General features: G+C 39.2%; 1 protein-coding gene across 8 annotated transcripts in view; it reads left to right on the plus strand.

Moving 5' to 3' along the window:
* OSBPL1A (oxysterol binding protein like 1A) overlaps positions 1-18,635 on the plus strand; it is a 216,257-nt gene that overhangs the window by 98,906 nt on the left and 98,716 nt on the right. For 4 of the 8 annotated variants that reach the window (XM_024757869.1, XM_024757867.1, XM_024757868.1 and 1 more), the window contains one exon: positions 5,796-5,912. The exons of the other annotated variants lie outside the window; for them this stretch is intronic. In XM_024757869.1, coding sequence (XP_024613637.1) covers positions 5,796-5,912 — 117 coding nt within the window. The remainder of the gene's footprint in view (positions 1-5,795; positions 5,913-18,635) is intronic. 8 annotated transcript variants of the gene reach the window in all.

Below are 18,635 nucleotides of genomic sequence, written 5' to 3' on the forward strand. Positions count from 1 at the left end.
CTAGAATATAGGGATCTAAATATAAATTTTCTTTTCAGTTTGAGGACACCCCACAGTTAATCTCCGGTCCAAATAATGTTTGACCTGGAAGCTGATGACTTCACAAGTTAGCTCAGCTTGAATTGAGTAGATGTTTAATCTGAACATGAAGACCCAGAGAGCTATTTTAGCCTTTGTCCTGGTACTACTTTTTACTAGACTGGGGGCCTAAAGGGATTTGTATCACTGTGAATATAATTGCAGTACTCTAGTCTTCCCTCTTTAGGAGCTCCTTAAACATTAATTTTAGGGGATTTCATTGATGGTGAAAGTGAACCCCATAATGGCCCTTCCCATAGTTGTGCACTGTGCAGAACAGGGAGAAATTAAAAAGCTTATTAGGTTTTCCATATTAAAAGCAAATGCATCTACTGATAATAAAGGTAGTATATAAATATGATCCAAGCACATATTAAATATTATACATACTTCATAAAGTAATTATGCAACACCATACTTTAAGCTCTATGTACAGTTTTTGACTTTGTCATTTACATTCTCTTAAAAAGGATTGTGATTTGTGGTTGTGTAGTTATCATTGTGTAATATCAGCTCCATGAAGATTATAAGAAAACTTCTAATTCCTTTAAAAAGTAGGAATTTAGAATTTTTACTTAGTCCACATTATTCCTGAATTTTTAGCTTGTTGTGTACATAATCCAGAAATATACTGCTACAACTTAGTTTTGGAAGCAGCTGCGACATAAGTTAAATAAATGTGAAGTTTGTGTAAAATGAAGCTGGTTTGCGTTTTGGTAACTTTTGTGAAGTTTTTGAACAGAAATACATAAGATTTTAATTAGTAGCGTGAAGTGTGTTTGTGTGTATGTATTAGCCTTGTGATGCTTGGTATGACCCAAGATCTATCGTCATGAGTTTTTGTATCTCACAATAGTACCAAGACTGTAACCTGGATGCAGTTGTGTTTGTCTTGTTCACTGCCGTTTTCCAATCAGAGAGCAGTGTCCGACTTCTACTCTAGCTAATGAGTTTGAATGAGTTATAGGCAGACATAATTTTCCTCTCATTTTAACTTCAGAGTGTTAAGGATGTAACCCCTATACAACTTTATAATGGTGGACCATAGATTTGATATCTATTACTTTATGTAAAATTTTCCCCTTAATTCAGTAAGTATTTACAGAATGTTCATCTTGTCAGATACTGCTGCACCAGCCTGTCTTCATAAAACTTAAGAGATTACTGCAGGAGCCAGATGACTGACTAGGTTCTTACAGAAAGCACAACATAGGGGGAAGAGAAAGGGATGAATTCCAGCAAATAGGTCATTAAGACTGGAACAGAGTGGGATAGGTAACGAGAAAGTCAAGGCTAGATCAGTAGAAGCAGGGTCGGTCTTCTTGGAATACTTTGTAAAATATGCCTGAAGAGTTTGGATTATTTTGGGCAGTTAGAATCACTGTAAGATTTGTTCCTCATGAGAAGGATTAGAGGGCAGGCCTGAAAGCAGAGTGGCCAGGTGCAGGAATTCAAGAGAGAGAATCAGAGTCTGAGCCTAGTTGGTGGCTGTGGAAAAGGAAAGGAAGATACAGAGCAGAGAGAAGAGAGACTTTGAGATACACAATATGAGTAGGAGCTGATCATAGATTGAGTGTGAGGAATGAAGCTGGTAGAGTTAGATGACCCCACATTCATGGCATAAGTCACAGGATAGAAGGTGGTGGCTGAAGTAGGGAGGAAAGGGGAGGATGAGTTCACCTTTGAACATGATGACATCTGAATAAGGTCATCCTGACTTGTCCGATAAAAACTCGGGAATCTTTAGTACTGGGAGCCACCTGATTAAACATGGTGATCGAGGCTGAAGGAGTAAATAATAATACTAGGAGAAGTGTCGTTTAAAGTTTGAAATCAAACGATGAATATTGTCTGTGGAAGAAAGAGAGCCAGTGGAATGCACTGAGGAAAAGCAGCCTGGGGGGCCAGGGGACAAGAGGTCCAAGAAGGTGAAGTAGCAACTGAAACGCATCTGTTCGATTTGGTAGCCAGGTGTCTTTGATGAGGGAAGTTTTAGAAGCTTGACAGCATGAAACCTGACTGCAGTGAGCAGAGGAGTGAGTGGGGAGTAGAAAGTAAAAATAATGAAGATAGACTGGGGTTCAGTATCTGTAGACAGTCCGTGAATAATTACAGTTTTGTTCCTTTCTTTCAGTCCTTATACCTCTTATTTATTTTTCTTCTTTCTACTCTACTGGTTAGGGCCTTCAGGACAATGTTGAACAGCAGCCGAGGTGGTAGGAATCCATGTTCATCCCTGGTATTTAAAAGGAATCTAATGATTCCATGTTGAGAAAGATATTTGGTGCATACCATTTATCAGGTTAATGAAGTTCCCTTTCATTCTTATATTGTTGAGTTGTTTTTTTTTTTATCATGAAAGGGTGTTGAACTTATCAAATATTCATTTACCAAGAGAATCATGAGGTTTTTCTTTTATTTGTGAAGGTGGCAAATTATAGTTTCAGATTCTTTTTATTGATAAGCCATCCTTGTGTACCTGGACTAAACCTAACCTGGTCATAATGTATTCTTTTTAACATTCTCCTCAGTTTGGTTTGTTTTGGTTTTTAACATCTGTTTATAAGTGAGATTGGCTTGTAATTTCCTTTTTTTGTTCTGTCCTCATCAGGGTTTATTATCAAGGTTACACTGGCCTCATATAGTGAGTTTGGGAGTATTCTCTCTTTTGCTGTTCTCCGGAAGAGTTGTATAAAATTGAAATGGTCTGTTCTTTGAAAATTTAGTGGAATTTTCTTATAAAACCACCTTTGTGAGGTTTTTTTTTTTGGACCAATTAGATGTATCTAATGGTTATAGTGCTATTTTAGTTTTCTGTTTCTCTTTGGGTCAGTTTTGACAAGTTACATCTTTCGAGGAATTTTATCGTTTCCATTTAAGTTTTGAAATTTGTTTGTTATGAGGAAGTTCATAATATTCTTTTATTGTCTTTTTAACTTATGTTCATTCTGTAATTATGTATTCCCTTTTCTAATCTTCTACTTTCTTTCTTCTAATGTTTATTTGGCTATTTCCAAATGAATTTTGCTCTGTTTGTAAGATCAGCCTCATTAAGGGTTAGTTTATTTGATTATTTTTCAAAGAACTGTCTAGCTTTTATCTATTTTATCTTTTTCTTTTAAATTTCTATAGTTATCTCTACCACTTTTCCTTGAGTTTATTTTCTTCCTAGTATCTATACATTTATTATTCTCTGTCTCCTTAAAGTGGATAATTTGTTCAAAATTTGTTCCTTTCCAGATTTCAATTCTAGATTTCGATTTTCAATACTAATTCTAGTATTTTGTAATATAGTGAATATATCACTGCTAACTCTATCCATTACTTTGATGATTTTATAGACTTGAATAATACATTTCCTAGACTTCATCATTCCAGACCGAGAACTACTACTGTATGTAGAGTACTGCCCTCCTAATATTTAAAATACCTAAAGTTTCTGGAAGGTTTTGACTACTTCCAATTTTTTTTTTTTCTCTTACCCAACTTTCCTTGTTTTCATTGCTTGGCAGTTCTCTCCATTTCTCTTCCCCAGCTGCTGCTCAGCTTCTTCCTCTTTTTCCCTCACTCCCTCTTTTCTACCCCTAGATACTTTGTGCAGTGGAAGAAGAATGATCGTCTTCCCTTGCCCTCTGCCCCCACTTTTTTCTTCTGTCTCCCGATTTTCTACGCTCTAACCCCCGCCCCCCCCCCCCCCAATACCTGCAGGATTTTTCCATTATCTGCTCGACATCGTTCATCTTGCTCTTTCCTTCTCCTTAGAACCCTGGCTCCAGCACCAAGGAGGAAAAAGAAGATAATTGGTGTCAAATTTTCTTTAGATGCTCAAAGGTTCATCATTATGTACCTGATGATTTTTGTTATTCCTAATACAGTCCAACTGATGGCAAAGTTAGGGAGAGTATAGGGCAGGCGTAGGAAGATGGCATAGATGGTAGAGTCTGAGCTCCTATTACGTGGAGTCCTGAAATATGGGCTCTGGCATTCGTGACTTTTTCCTTGCTGTCTGACTCTGGGCCTCACAATGCTCCTGGGTAACAGGGTTATTAACACAGACCCCTTCTCCCTATTTCATGAGTTGCTGTGAGACTCAAATGAGATAAGGATAAACCCATCAGTTTTATGTTAAGACAGTCTTCCCGAGCTCTATTTTCAGAAAAATATCTTGAAAGGATTTTTTTCTCAATTCAGGGACAGAGAAGTGGTGTTCAAGTGTTTTGTGGCCTGGGGTGCTAGATCAGAGAAACCCTGGTGGGAAGCAGCCGGTGGTGGTAGGAATGACCAGAGCACTGGAGCTCCGCCCAGTGGTTGAAAGGGATTCAGAAGAGGTGTCTGTCCTCTGGGGAAGGGAGCTCAGAGCCTCCCCGGGTGGAGAAGTGGACACGTCGTTATGTCCAGTGGTTGGATCCTAAGCTGCAGTGATACCATCTGTTCCTTCACCTATCTTTTTATTTGCCACATTCATGACACTGTGCCTTTCTGAGGTACTTGAGAAATCACCCTTCACTTAAAATGCTTGTATGAGGGAGATTTTGTTGTTCTGGGTTCTGGACAACTGAATTGCAAATGAAGTGTGGGAATATAATTCTCCTTAATAAAATTTCTTAGAAATGATTTAACTTTGAATATTTTCTTCACTTAATTTTGTTACTTTATTTTGTGGTATGGATGAGTTGTTTAAAATCACAGAGTCAGACTCAATCTTAGATTGTAGAGCATCTACGTCTGGTGATTTTCAGGTTTTATTGGGTGCTAAAGTAGATGCCAGCGTACGAGAGAAGTAAAAGTAAAAGCACCTCCTCATCCACTAAGGTGCCTCCATACAACACAGTTCGAAATGATTGTTACGGTTGATCTCGTCGCCTCCATTCTTACAGGTGAGAGTAGGGCCTGGAGAGAGGGTTCAATACCTCCCCGAGTTTATGTAGCTAGGAGGGGCTACACTTAGAGCCAGATCCGGGGATCTGCCTCCAAATTCAATGCTGAAGAACAACACGGTATATCACACACAGCTTGAATTAGGAAAATCCATCCGTTAGAGAAGACAGTCCACCTTGTTTCAAAGCTGATGTGGACATTTATAAGCTAATTTCTCGATTCGACAAAAGGATACCAACTTTAAAAATAATCAGATGGCCAAGAATATGTCAGTGTCTTTGGATTATGCACAGAATACCTGTATTCCAGGTTCGCAACAGGAAACACTCCATCTTTTTGTGAAAATTTTGCTTAGTTGAGGTCACATTTTTGGAATATATAGAATTTATCCATGTCTCTAAATGTTCTAAATTTTATCCTAAAATTAAACCATCAGAATGCTACAGCCTGGGCTATATTTTCTTGATTTTCTGAAAAATGTCCCTCACTGAATTTTAAGTTGGAATTACACCCTCCATTTCTATTCAGGGGCATTTCAAAACAATTTAGCTTAAGTGGCATTATTGATTATTTTGCCCTCAAATACTCTTAGTCCCCTATATATTACCCTGAATGAGAAATGAGAGCTAAGGACAAGGAGGGAGTTTGTTTTCCCTAAAGAAGTGATATATTTTCTTCCTTGTGGACAATTAAAAGGGCATAATTGTATTTCTCTTTCTGTTTTGGCCTTAAGAGAATTCAGAGCCAGATTTGTGGCTTGTCCATGGTATCTGTGTAGACGCCATCACTTGTAGGTCTTACCCCATTATTGTATCAGAAGTTGTTCTGTGTTTTCATAGCCTCCCAGTTTGGAAATCACTGGATTACAACATTCTCTTGTGAATTGGTTGGACGTGGCTGTGCCCCAGAGTGCATTCAGATGTGATGATGATAATTTGGGGATTTTTCTGCAAGTAGTAAGTACTAAGTAAATAGTTGTTAAAACATTAGGAACAGATTTGTACTAAATACTGCGGTTTTATTTTATGTGAAGAACATATACATTTTGATATTAGTTGACTTTGTAGTAGATCATTTCAAGGACCCAACTTAAACTATGTGATATGTTACAACGGGAGCCTTTTATTTTTCATGTGAATGCAAATCAAACTGTTTATTTTATATTTGGAGAAAAAACTTAATTATTTTGTGCTAGAATTTGCATAGCATAAAATTGATCATCTTAACCATTTATAAGCGCATAGTTCAGTGACACTAAGTACATTCATATCGTTGTGTAACCATCACCACCATCCATCTCCAAAACTCTTTTCATCTTCCTAAACTAAAACTCTATACACATTACACAAGAACTCATCCATCATTCCCCTCTCCTCCTAGCCCTTGGAAATCATGCTGCTACTTTCTGTCTCTGAATTTGACTACTTTAGGAGTCTCATATAAGTGGAATCATACGATATTTGTCTTTTTGTGAGTGGCTTATCTCAGCATAATTCCTTTAAGGTCCATCCATGTTGTAACATGTGTTAGAATTTTCTCCTTCTTTAAGGCTGAATATTATTTCGTTGTATGTATATGTACCACATTTTGTTTATCCGTGCATCCATCAGTGTTGTATTTGGGTTGATTCAACCTTTTGGCTGTTGTAAATAATGCTGCTGTGCACATGAGTGTACAAGTATCTCTTTGTGTCTGTGCTTTTAATTCTTTTTAGCATATACTCAGAAGTGGAGTTGCTGAGTCATGTGGTAATTCTATTTTTAATTTTTTGAGGACTCGCCATACTGTGTTGCGTAGTGGCTGCACCATTTTACATTCCCACCGACAGTGTGCGAGGGTTCTAATTTCCCTACATCCTTGCCAACACTTTTTGTTTCCTGGGTTTTCTTTTTGTCTTTATAGTAGCCATATGATTGGCTGTAAGAAAATAATATTTTTTTTAAGTGGAGTTAACCATGTTTGCTATCCAGATGTTGACCCCAAGGTTGCCAGACTCTACACTGGCTCATAACCGCCCTGCAGAGCAGTGCTTTCTCATTATTTTTCAAACCATTCAGAAGTTACCCTGGTTCAAGTGTAGCGGAGGGTGCACAGGGCCAGTTCTCCTTAGTCCCTTGTTTCCCCTTCAGTCAGTAAAAAACAACTGCACAAAGCAGGGGTGTGGTTTCCATGGACTGTAGACTTGGTTTAAGTTCAGGTATCTGTATTATACTTTTATGTTATCTTTCTGTACTTTAGATACCAAATGTCGATTTGCTCTTGTATTTGGAAGGATAATTGCTCAACTGAAAAGAATTTTATCTTGTCTACAAAGGAAGTGAAAGTGCAGGTATGTTTGAATGGTGGTAGCTATAAAATATGAGACAAGGAAATTGATATACAGTTGACCCTTGAACAACGTGGGTTTCAATTGCACAGATTCACTTACATGCCAATATTTTTGAATAGTAAATACTACAGTATTACATGGTCCGTGGTCGGCTGAATTAGCAGATGTGGAGGAACCTTGGATACAGAGGGTGCGCTATAAGTTATACGTGGATTAACCCCTGCGTTGTTCAAGGATCAACTGTACTTGAGAAAAATCAAGCCTACCTTCACTCGTACAAGGGAACTAATCAAGGAAAATATGTGTTACTCAAAATCAGCATGGTTATCCTCGGTGTTAGAATTGGACAGGCAATTTATCATATTCTATAATGAAGTTATTAGACCTTTAGCCGTTTTTAGGAGTATAAAATTTCTATAAACCTTGAAGTCAAAGGAAAATTTTAAAAGTAAGAGGAAAACGTGGGAAAATGTAACCACAAAAATTATCAAAAGGGATCTTAGAGGTTACCTAATTTTTCTCCATTTGTAAGAATCCTCTCTCCAACTTCCTGCCAGCCAGATGGTCCCTTTATGTGCCATGTAAACACTGCCATCGATGGACATGCAGGCAGGGGGTGCCAGTGGTTACAGGCTTGGAGCTTGAGTCAAACCCAGATCTGGGTTCGAGCACCGGCTCCATCGTTTACTGGTTCTGCGATCCTAGGCAGGTCGTGTCATCTCAATGAGCTTGAGTTTCCTAATTGTTAATAATACCTACCTCATAGGATTGTGGGAGGATTACATGAGGTGGCACACCAAGTATTTACCATAACATCTGGCATATAGTAGACATACCTAGATGTTAGCTCTTGCACTCCTAGCTGCTACTACTACTCTTATACACGAATAATCTTTCAGGGCCACCCAGTCAACTGTAGGAAAACTAAATACTAGAAAGTTAAAACTTACATTAAGGCGAGGTTTTTTTCTCTTCTTTTCTTTTTTTTTTTTAATTCATGGTTTCAAGTTTGTGCTCTGCAGCATCACAAAAAAGTGAAAGGAATTACCTCTTGTGACCATTCATCAGCTTTTGGAGTGGCCAATAAATTCTTCTTCCCCAAGCCAGGCATCTCCAAGTTCCTTCAGCAGTTATTCCTGTGTCAGGCTTTCCAGATCCTTACTCTTCACCGATTGCCCTCAGGTTTTGTGTCCTCCAGAAATGAGCCTGGCGTCCCACATGAAGTTGGGGCGCAGAGCATGGCCCTTTGCAGTTGGCTTTCCGTCCTGCTCCCGGGAAGGAACCTCTAGGGCTGTGATGGCCTCCCTAGCCCTGAGGGGTGGGCCCTGCCTCTCTGGCCTCTCCGGCCTCTCCTTTGCTTCACTCTTGCCCCACTCGCTTTGTTCTGAGGACGGTGGCCTCCTGTTGTGCCACAGACTTGCAAGCCCCTTCCTGCCTCAGAACTTTGCTCTCCCTCTGCCTGAAGCACTCTTCTCCCGATACTTGCTCTCCTCTGCCTCACCCCGGCCTCTAATCCCGTGGCGCCTGCCCGGTGAGCCCCTGGCCACCCTGGTTCCTGGGACTCCCTTCCCCTCCCAGCTTTATTTTTGTTAGTGTTCTCCACCACCTAACGCACTGGATATTTCACTCCTTTACCTGTTTCCACTTGGTAGACTGTAAGTCCTCTGTGTGCAGGTATTTTTGTCTGCTTTGTTCACTGCTGATTCCCTGCAGCCTGGAATGCCCAGCATGGTGTAGGTGGTTGATGAATATTTGTGGCATGAAGAGCACAATGGGAGGATTGGCTCCCCTCTGTGAAGAAGTTGTGTCATACTAGGCTGGGAAGGGGTGCTTGGGCACCAGCTGGCAGTCATGGGTCCTTTTTTGTTTTGTTTGAAAAAATCGGAAATTTTTTTTTTTTTTTAGAAGATGTTGGGGGTAGGAGTTTATTAATTAATTAATTTTATTTTTGCTGTATTGGGTCTTCGTTTCTGTGCGAGGGCTTTCTCTAGTTGTGGCAAGCAGGGGCCACTCTTCATCGCGGTGCGCGGGCCTCTCACTATCGTGGCCTCTCTTGTCGCGGAGCGCAGGCTCAGTAGTTGTGGTTCACGGGCCTAGTTGCTCCGCGGCATGTGGGGTCCTCCCAGACCAGGGCTCGAACCCGTGTCCCCTGCATTAGCAGGCAGACTCTCAACCACTGTGCCACCAGGGAAGCCCCGGAAAAAATTTTAAAGTGTACTTAAAGAAGGAAAAATTAGAAGCCATGTTCATTATTTTAAGACTTTGGGAATTTTCCAGTCACTTTGGTTGCTTAATCAATATTTTATTGAATACATAACCTTATTTGCTCATAAGAGTTTTGTTTTGTAAAGATCAATATTGGTCATTAAAACAAGGATATTTATTCTTTAAGTATAACTTAACAGAGCTTTCCAAGTAGTGGGCTTAAGAGTAATGATCTTTTCAACCCTTAGAATGGCCAGAGCCCCAAATCAGGTGCTTGGTCTCTCCTGTGTGCCACACAAAGGTTGTTTTCCATGTGTGCCAGGACTTGCAAAACTTGGGAAGCACTGCTTTAGACACATAAAATGTTTTCTTCAGATGGAGTTAAAATTTGCTGAGCTGTGATTCAAGCATATTTTAGTCATCCCCTCCCCCCCCCCGCCCAGTTTGAGAACCATGAAAACACTTGTCAAAACAGAATAAAACATCAAAATTCTGTAAAAGCAAAGTTATTGTCTTTGTGGACTTAATGATGTTCAACAAAATGATATTTCCAGAGACAGAGCTGAAGGCATTAAAAGAGGGGAGTTGGGGATCGTGGTGTAGCTATGCAGCGGAATAGTCCTCAGCAGTGAAAAGGAAAGAACTGCTCATACTTGTGGCAACATGAATGAATCTGAAAGACATACTGAGTGAAAGAAGCCAGACACAAAGGAGTACACTCTGCACGGTTCCATTTATCTGAAGTACAGGAGCAGACAAACCTAAGGCATAAGTTACAGAAATCAGAGCAGTGGTTTGCAGGGCTGGGGACAACAGGGAGAGTGAGGGGACCTGGGGGAGGGAGAGAAGAGAAATGGTCTTTATCTTTATAGCGGTGCTGGTTATGTGGGGTGTACGTTTGTGACTGTTCGTTGAACTCTACGTTTAAAATTGATGTATATAATCTCTCAATAAAGTTAATTTAAAAAACTAGAGTTGGTAGGGCATTACCTTTTCTAGTTATTTTCACCAACAGAGCTATCAGCTACAGAGCCCTTGAATAACATCTGAAAATAAGATATGTTTAGATTATGATTAAACTTCTCTGCTTTTAAAAATGGTTGTTTACCTCCTGCGGGATTATCTCTAAAAAAAGAAATGTATTTCGGGGATACATAAGATATATAAATCTGTGGTGAGTGATTACATAAGAGTAAAGCTATTTTTAGGTAGAAGCTTTGCAGCCGTGATGCAGCAGGAGCGTGCTTAACAGAATCTCAGATCGGGTTCCTATAGTAGACGGCTGAGAGAGCCATGCGTGCTGCACTGTAGGAGGGTACCTTGTAAGCATCATTTTGCGTTTGATGCAATGCAGATTTTTCACAATTGCGATTTTGATGCAAAAGTTTGCAAACATCAATTCCTAAATAGACACATTTAAAGATATTTTGCTAATTGTAAAATTATGAGAGATTTATGGAAGACACACACACACACACATATATATATATATATAAAATATAGAGCTCTTTTCTATAAAGCATAGGGAAGAATATAAACACCAGAGCCCAGCAACCACTGGCAGGAGGTTTTGGTTTGTCTTAGTTTGTTTGTATTGGCAAATACACAAATACAGCAGGCACTGCAGTTTGATATCCTATGTTGTTTTCAGTAGCATCAGAGTATTTTTCTTTGTCATACATATTCTTCGAAAATATGTTTGAGTAAGAAATGTATTATTTTGGCTCCCATTGTCAGTGAGTGAGTGATCTTTTCACTATGCCCTTACTATTGCTAAATATTCTCATTTTTCCATAGCTTTATTGAGGTTACAATTGACAGACAATAAATTACACACATTTAAAATGTAGTTCAGTGAGTTTTGATGCACGTTTACGTTGTAAACCCATCATCACTTTCAGGATTAGGAATATTTCTATTACTTCCAAAGGTTTATTCCTGCCTGTTGTGGTACCTCCTCCTCTCCCTTCTACGCCCGTCCACAGGCAGCTGTTCATCAGCTTTCTATCACTAATTAGTTAGTGCTCCGTAGGCATTGTCTAGAATTTTACATATATGGAATCATGCTTTTATGGGGGTGGAGGAGGTTCAGCTTCTTTAATAATGATCTGCAGATTTATCCATGTTGTTGCTCGTAGCAGTAGTTCATTCTTTTTTATTGCTGAATGGTGCTCCATTTTATGGCTGTACCACAGTTTATTCACCTGTTGATGGACATTTGGATTGTATCCAGTTTTTGTGTGGACATAACCTTTCATTTCTCTTAGGTATCAATAAATACTTAGGAGCAAATAGAATGGCTGGATCATATGGGAAATGCATATTCGTGGGGGCTTTTTTTTTAGTTTTTTAATTTAAAAAATTATAACGTTTATGTAACGTAAAATTAACTGTTTTGAGCATAAGGTGCATTGGCATTTGGTAATTCACAATGTTGTGTAACCATCACTCTATCTACCTTCAAAGCATTTTCATCCCAAAAAAGAACCCTGTACCCATTAAGCAGTCACTCCCCATTTCCACCCCTGCCCCCAGCCCCTAAAAATGACTAATCTGTGTTTTGTCTCAGTGGATTTGCCTGTTTGGGGCATTTCTTATAAATGGAATCATTCAGCGTGTGAGCTTTAGTGTCTGGCTCCTTTAGCCTAATGTTTTCCAGCATCGTGTGCATCGTAGCATCTATCAGTACTTTATCTTAATGACTGAATGGTATTCCATTGTTTGTATACAACACATCTTATTCATTCATTCATTTATGGACGTTTAGGTTGTTTTTACCTTTTGGCTGTTGTGCATAGTGTTACTTTGAACACTTTTGTACAAGTATTTGTTTGAACATGTTTCAGTTTTTTGGGGTATGTACCTAAGAGTGATTTTTCTGGGTCATATGGTAATTCTGTGTTTAGCTTTTTTTGAGGAACCACCAAACTGTTTTCCACGGCATCTGCACCATTTTACATTCCCGCCATCAGGGCACAAGGGTTCTTTTTTTCCCCATCCTCACCAACACTTGCTGTCCTAGTGGCTGTAAAGTGATACCTCATTGTTAGGATTTGCATTCTTCTAATGACTAAAGATGTTGAGCCTCTTTTCATATACTTGTTGGCCATTTGTATATGTTTGGAGATATGTCTGTTCAGGTTCTTTGCTCATTTTAAAATTGGGTTGTGTAAAAAATTTTGGTCAAAATAAATACTCCATGAGGACATTGCATTTATACCTATACACAGTTTTTCCATAAAAAATTTTTATTTAGTTATTATTGAGAATATATCTTCTTTGATACATTTTTTCCCTTAGAGGTTCATTTAAAAAAAAAAAAAAAACTAGTTCTTATAGTTCATTATTCAAACATGGTTTAGCCGAGACATGTTCAAAGCAGCTGTAATCTTCTATAGGGCAAACATCCCACACTAAATTGTTTTTTCATATCTTCAGCAATTTTTTCTGTCTTACAGCAGTATTTTCTGACAAAGGAGTATATCTTAGTTTTTCATCACACTATTTTTCTGTCTACTATTTTTTTTGTAATTTGAGAATAAGTATTTCCTCAAGTGATTTGTAGCTTTTTGTCTTTTCTATTAAAAACCATTAAAGGAGTTGCTAAACATTTGATTACATTTAGTGAAGAAATTGAAAAGGTAAAGCTCTGGACTGAATGTCAGGTAACTTTAAACATCACTGAAGAAATTTGGGGAAGTTTATCTTCACCCTCTCGATGCTTAGCTTTTAAATGTTGAGACAAATGTCATGACTTCATGTGCTCATTAGTTTATATCTCAAGGCATAATAATAACCCATAAATAGAGGCTGACCTGCACACATCCATATTTCTATGTGTATATATCCACATCCATATTTCATACGGTCTTCTGGAGAACTGGCTCATTGTCATCTGTTTTTACCAGGGTAGCTGACAGAGCTCCCACTGGCAGTAGAAGCCTTTGCTGTATTCCCTTTGTTCACTTTGTTAGCATCGTTAATATCTTCGATCTGGATTTCCTTTGTGGTGCTCTTTACGTTATGGGTGTATTTGGTGAATTAACTGAAACTAGATGATATAGTCTGTAAGTCCTCGTGAACAAGCTCTCATGAACTGCAGTGCATCACGATACCCTGGAAGCAGTTGCTTCTGTCAGCCTCTGAGTGGTAGTCTCCACTCTTCCCCGAAGTTACTGTGCGTCCTGCACTTGACCCTGGACCAAGTGACCCGTGGACCATGTGGAGGCACCGTTGTGAATCTGTATGTATCATATCTGTATATGTAACATTTGGTCTAATATTTTTACAAAAGTAAATATAAAAGACTTTATAATATTCCTATATCTCATGGGTACACACACTCCACTTTGGAGACTGTAAATGAAGGCAAGTAAAGAACCATTGAAAAGCTTAAAAGTAATGATGGGTTTGCATTTTAAATAGGTGTACTGGGCAGGAATGTGAAGTGTCTTTTTGTCTTTCTCTCCTTCTAGACTATAAACTCTCCAGGGATTAACCAATCTCTTCTTCTGTTGATACTTTGTATCCCTAGCAGTACCTTGAAATAGTAGTACGTGCCCAGCAAATAGTTAACTAAACTGAAATTCTCCTGAATTGGCAATTCTTATCCAGAAGCCACATTAGAATAATTTGTGGAGTTTTTGAAACAACATCACATGTATTAGTGTTCGTATTAGCATTGAACAACAACAAACCCAAAGCCAAAGAACATGAGCTTAAGTTAGAGAATTTCTTTTTCACCTTAAAGAAGACGGGAGGTAGGCAGTCTGGGCCTGGTGTGGCAGTTTCAGGTGTCGGCGGCTGTTCCAAATACTAAAGTCTAGTCAGGAGGAAGGAAGCAAGCAAGCGAGCAAAAAATAGGAGTGTGCCCTGCCCTTTAAGGAGACCGGGTGGATTCCTTACATCACTTCCATTCTTGCAGAACTTAGTCATGTGGCCACAGCTGCCAGAAAGACTGAGCAGTGGTGTTTCAGGTGGGAAGACAGCAATGGTGTTTAAGGTGGGAAGACTGAGCAATGGTGTTTAAGGTGGGAAGACTGAACAATGGTGTTTAAGACGGGAAGACTGAGCAATGGTCTTTAAGATGGGAAGACTGAGCAGTGGTCTTTAAGATGGAGGGCATTGGTAATCAACTATGCTCCAATATAAAATAAAAATTAAAAAAAAAAAAGATGGAGGGCAGTGTAGCCAGCTAACAAATTGGGGTTCTTACTAAGGAAGAAGAGGAGACTAGATATTGGGAGAAATCAGAGTACATGGACCTCATTCGTTCTTTTAAGTCCTGAGGCAGTAGGTCTGGGCTGAAACTGGGCATTCTGATTAAAAACCAAACCAAACCAACCCTGTAGCTGCTCCACGTATAGTCTTCACGATGGAGTATCTCAACTCTAAGCCAAGTTTGGAACAGAACAGATCTTAAAAGAAAAGAAACCCTTCTCCTGGGGAGGGCATGGATTCAGCCAAGGTCCTAATCTACCTAACAATCTTGCCATTTTACAGTGATGCCATTCCTGACAGGGGTCCAAGGGATGGTTTTAACAAGTCCTGTGCTGTAGTCCAGGTAACTGCCTGCCCTCCCTTATTTATCTGGTCCATCAGTCTAGTAACCCCATTCCCCCAAACAGTGAGACCCTCTGCTTCTAAAATTCCTGATCGTGGATTGCCATCGACTGTGTTTAGGGTCTTATGGTTATCGGCAACACCATGGGTTGGAAAGCTTGTGGGCTTTGGCGTTAAAAGATCTTGGTTTCAGTTTTTTATTCTTCTCCTAACCTTTGTCAAGTTACTTAAACTTTATGATCTACATATATGCCTTCCTCATAGGGCGGTTAGGAAGATTTAATGAACAGTATGTAAAAGTGCCTTTTAAAATGTAAAGTGCTATGCATATACTTTATCAGTCATAGACAGAAACAGCCCTGTGTAAGCAGAACCGTTGTTTACACAAATGCTTAGGAAGTTAAGCCCTGTTTTTTTGCTAGATGAACTCTCATACTAAAGTTAAGAATAGTGAGATTTTAAGCAACATTTTTGCTCAGGGTCGTGCACTTAAATTATTAGTTCTGGGATAAACTGTGAAATACTTGTTAATACTGGTTAAAGAGATTTTATCAAAAAAAGTTATTTTGCATTGCTTCAGTCCCCCTCTATTCTCTCCTATTACTATACACCTGAATGTTCTTCATTTTAAAATTCTGTTTCAAGACTTACTATTGAGCATGTCATATGTAACCATTCCAGGCGCTTAGGGAATACAGTCATGAACAACTGTTTAATCGGGAGCTTGAGACATGATTAAAAGAATAGACTTTTTAAAATTTCAGAATCTTTATTGAGTAGGTTGATTTGGAATTTTACCATTTTCATATAGCCAACACTGATTTTTTACATTATACTGAAATTTGTTTGCCACAGTTTAATATATACTATTACGTGGCAGTTTAACATCCTGTTCTGTAATTTATGTGATACCTAAAAACCTGTTGAAATTTTTAATGCATTATACTATAATCTAGAATAATTTGGAGATTATACATTGATGTAGTAGTGCTCTTAGGAATATAATTCTGTAAGTGCTCACTTCCGGAATGTAAAATGTACATAGTTATGGAAATTGCACTTTATTGTAGTTGTTCCTTACGTGACTGTTACAATCAGTGTCAACTGATTCAGCTTTGTAATTGAAAGAGAAAATTATTATGAAATCTTACTTGTACCAAGTTATTTCAAATGCCAGAACCATTGAGCAAGGGAGTGGACTTCATGTGTATTGAATCTACTGCTGGTAGCATACCATGGAAGTGAATGGTACTTTTGTTTCAGAAGGCATATTTCTCTTTTCTGCTTCTTTTTTTAAAAAATGTAAAACCGCAACTTAGTTGCATTGTTTGTATGTAGCATTATTCTCCCACTGATTTTATTTCTATGGGAGGTTATTTTAATTTATTTTTTTAATTAATTTTCATTGGAGTGTGGTTGCTTTACAATGTTGTGTTAGCCTCCACTGCACAACAAAATGAGTCAGCCATACACATAGAGAGATCCCCTCCCTTTTGGACTTCCCTCCCATTTAGGTCACCACACTGCATTAGGTAGAGTTCTCTGTGCTATACAGAATGTTCCCATCAGTTGTCTATTTTATACATAGTATCAATAATGTGTATGTGTCAATCCCAGTCTCCCAATTCCTCCCTCTGTGGGAGGTTATTTTTAAATCAGACTGACAAAAATAGCTATCAGATAGTCTGGGTTTATATTGATTCTTCTAAGAATCACTAGCCCTTGCTTTTTAAACTCTCCGTTTATTTACCGTGTTTCTTAAGTGACTATTTATTGGGCTTTGTCCTAGATATGGGAGTAGGCAGTTACCCCCAAATTCCTCCTTGACTTAAAATGTCTGAAGATACATCTGGGAGTAATTGATTTAACAGATTATTAGCAGAAACTTCAGTTTAACAAGCTCCATTGAGGTCATTTTACTTAGAGTATGTCAGTAAGTCAACAAGCAGGTAACACCCTCACCTTCATTCCCAAGGCAGAGCGGAGGGACAGAGAAGTATAGAGGTAATTCCCAGTGGGGTTTCCTTTTCTATTGGCTTGAGCCAGATTGAGGAAGATGGCAGTGCCAGTAAGAAAGGGGCATTTTTTTTTAACGGTGCCAGGAGCAAGCCACAGTCTATTATGAGCAAAGGGAAAATTCTGGAACAGCTGCCTTGTGTTGGGTTGACCAGATTAGTGTGAATGAGGCTTTGGAGGGCCTTGGATATGATCTCATTTGAAATCTCAGGGCAAGCTTTTCAATGCTGTGTATAATGTTACAGAGACTGGTAGCTTCTTACACATCACATGTCGGGACCTATAGGTTGAAGACCTCTGTTTCCTATTCTTTCTAGTTCTTACATGCACTGAGACAAAAGGAGCAACTAGAAGAAAACTTGGTTACACATACCTGCCTATCTGCGTCTGGGCACGTACATGCTGCTCTTTCTCCTGCAGCTAAGGATGAGCTGTCCGTGCTCTTAGCGAAGGCCAACTGTGTGGATTAGAGCCCATCCTTTCATTGCAAGCTCAAGAACATCATTCCAGCAGTTCTCTCCTTGCACTCCTACATCACTAACTTCCTCTCTGTTGAATCTTTCCCGTCGAAGTAGAAACATGCTGGGTTGTCTTTCATAATAAAGCCTACTGACCCCCACACCCCCTTCCAGCAATTGCCCCAATTTTCTCCTTTCCTTTTTAGCACAAAGAATAGGCTGTACTTGCCCTTTCCAAGTTTCCTTCTCTCATTTCTACTCACCCACTCCCGTCATGCCTTTGCCTTCAGCATTCTCTTAACGCTCCACTGAGCCTTTCCTTGTCAAGGTCACCATTGACCTCATCACTAAATCCAGAGGGCTTTTCTTAGTTCTCGTATCATTTGATCCATCATCAGTGTTTGACATATTTAATCACTCGTTCCTCCTTCAAGTACTTCGTTTAGGCTTCCAGAATACCACACACTTCTGAGTTTCCTTCTGTCTCTCCTCTTTTTTTGTTTCCTTTGCTGGTTCTTTCTTGTCTCTCCCATCAGAAGGAAATCTCAATCCTTGGATTTCTTCCTGTGTCTGTCTCACTTTCTCCCTTAGTGATTCTGTCTAGTCTTAGAGCTTAAAACATAATCTATTTGCAAAGGACTCCCAGAGTTATATCTCTAGCCTGGACCTCTTCCCTGAAGACCTGATTTGGTTATCTAATTGTCTACATGACATCTGCATGAACGTCTCATTCATGGTAACTCTCATGTAATGAGTTCCTGATTGTCCTGGTCCTGCAGTCTTCCTGCATTGGGTAATGATGACGCTATCTTTAGTTGCTCAGGGCAAAACTATGGAGTCATCCTTGATTCTTCTCTCACATCCCATAGATGTGCCTTCAAAATACATCCAGAATCTGACTACATGTCATCACCTCCATTGCTATTACCCATCTCTTATCTGGATTGTTGCAGTAGCCTCTTAGGGATCTTTTTGATTCTAAGCTTGACCTTCCCCCCAGGTCTCTTCTTGAGCTTATCAGTCAAAGACATTGTGTTAAAATGTAAATCAAATAATGTTACTTCTCTGCTCAAAACCATGCAGTGGCTCCTCTTGTCAGTCACAGTCAA

Source organism: Neophocaena asiaeorientalis, unplaced genomic scaffold, assembly GCF_003031525.2.
Source record: "Neophocaena asiaeorientalis asiaeorientalis breed wild unplaced genomic scaffold, Neophocaena_asiaeorientalis_V1.1 scaffold142, whole genome shotgun sequence".
In the NCBI taxonomy this organism is placed as follows: Eukaryota; Metazoa; Chordata; class Mammalia; order Artiodactyla; family Phocoenidae; genus Neophocaena; species Neophocaena asiaeorientalis.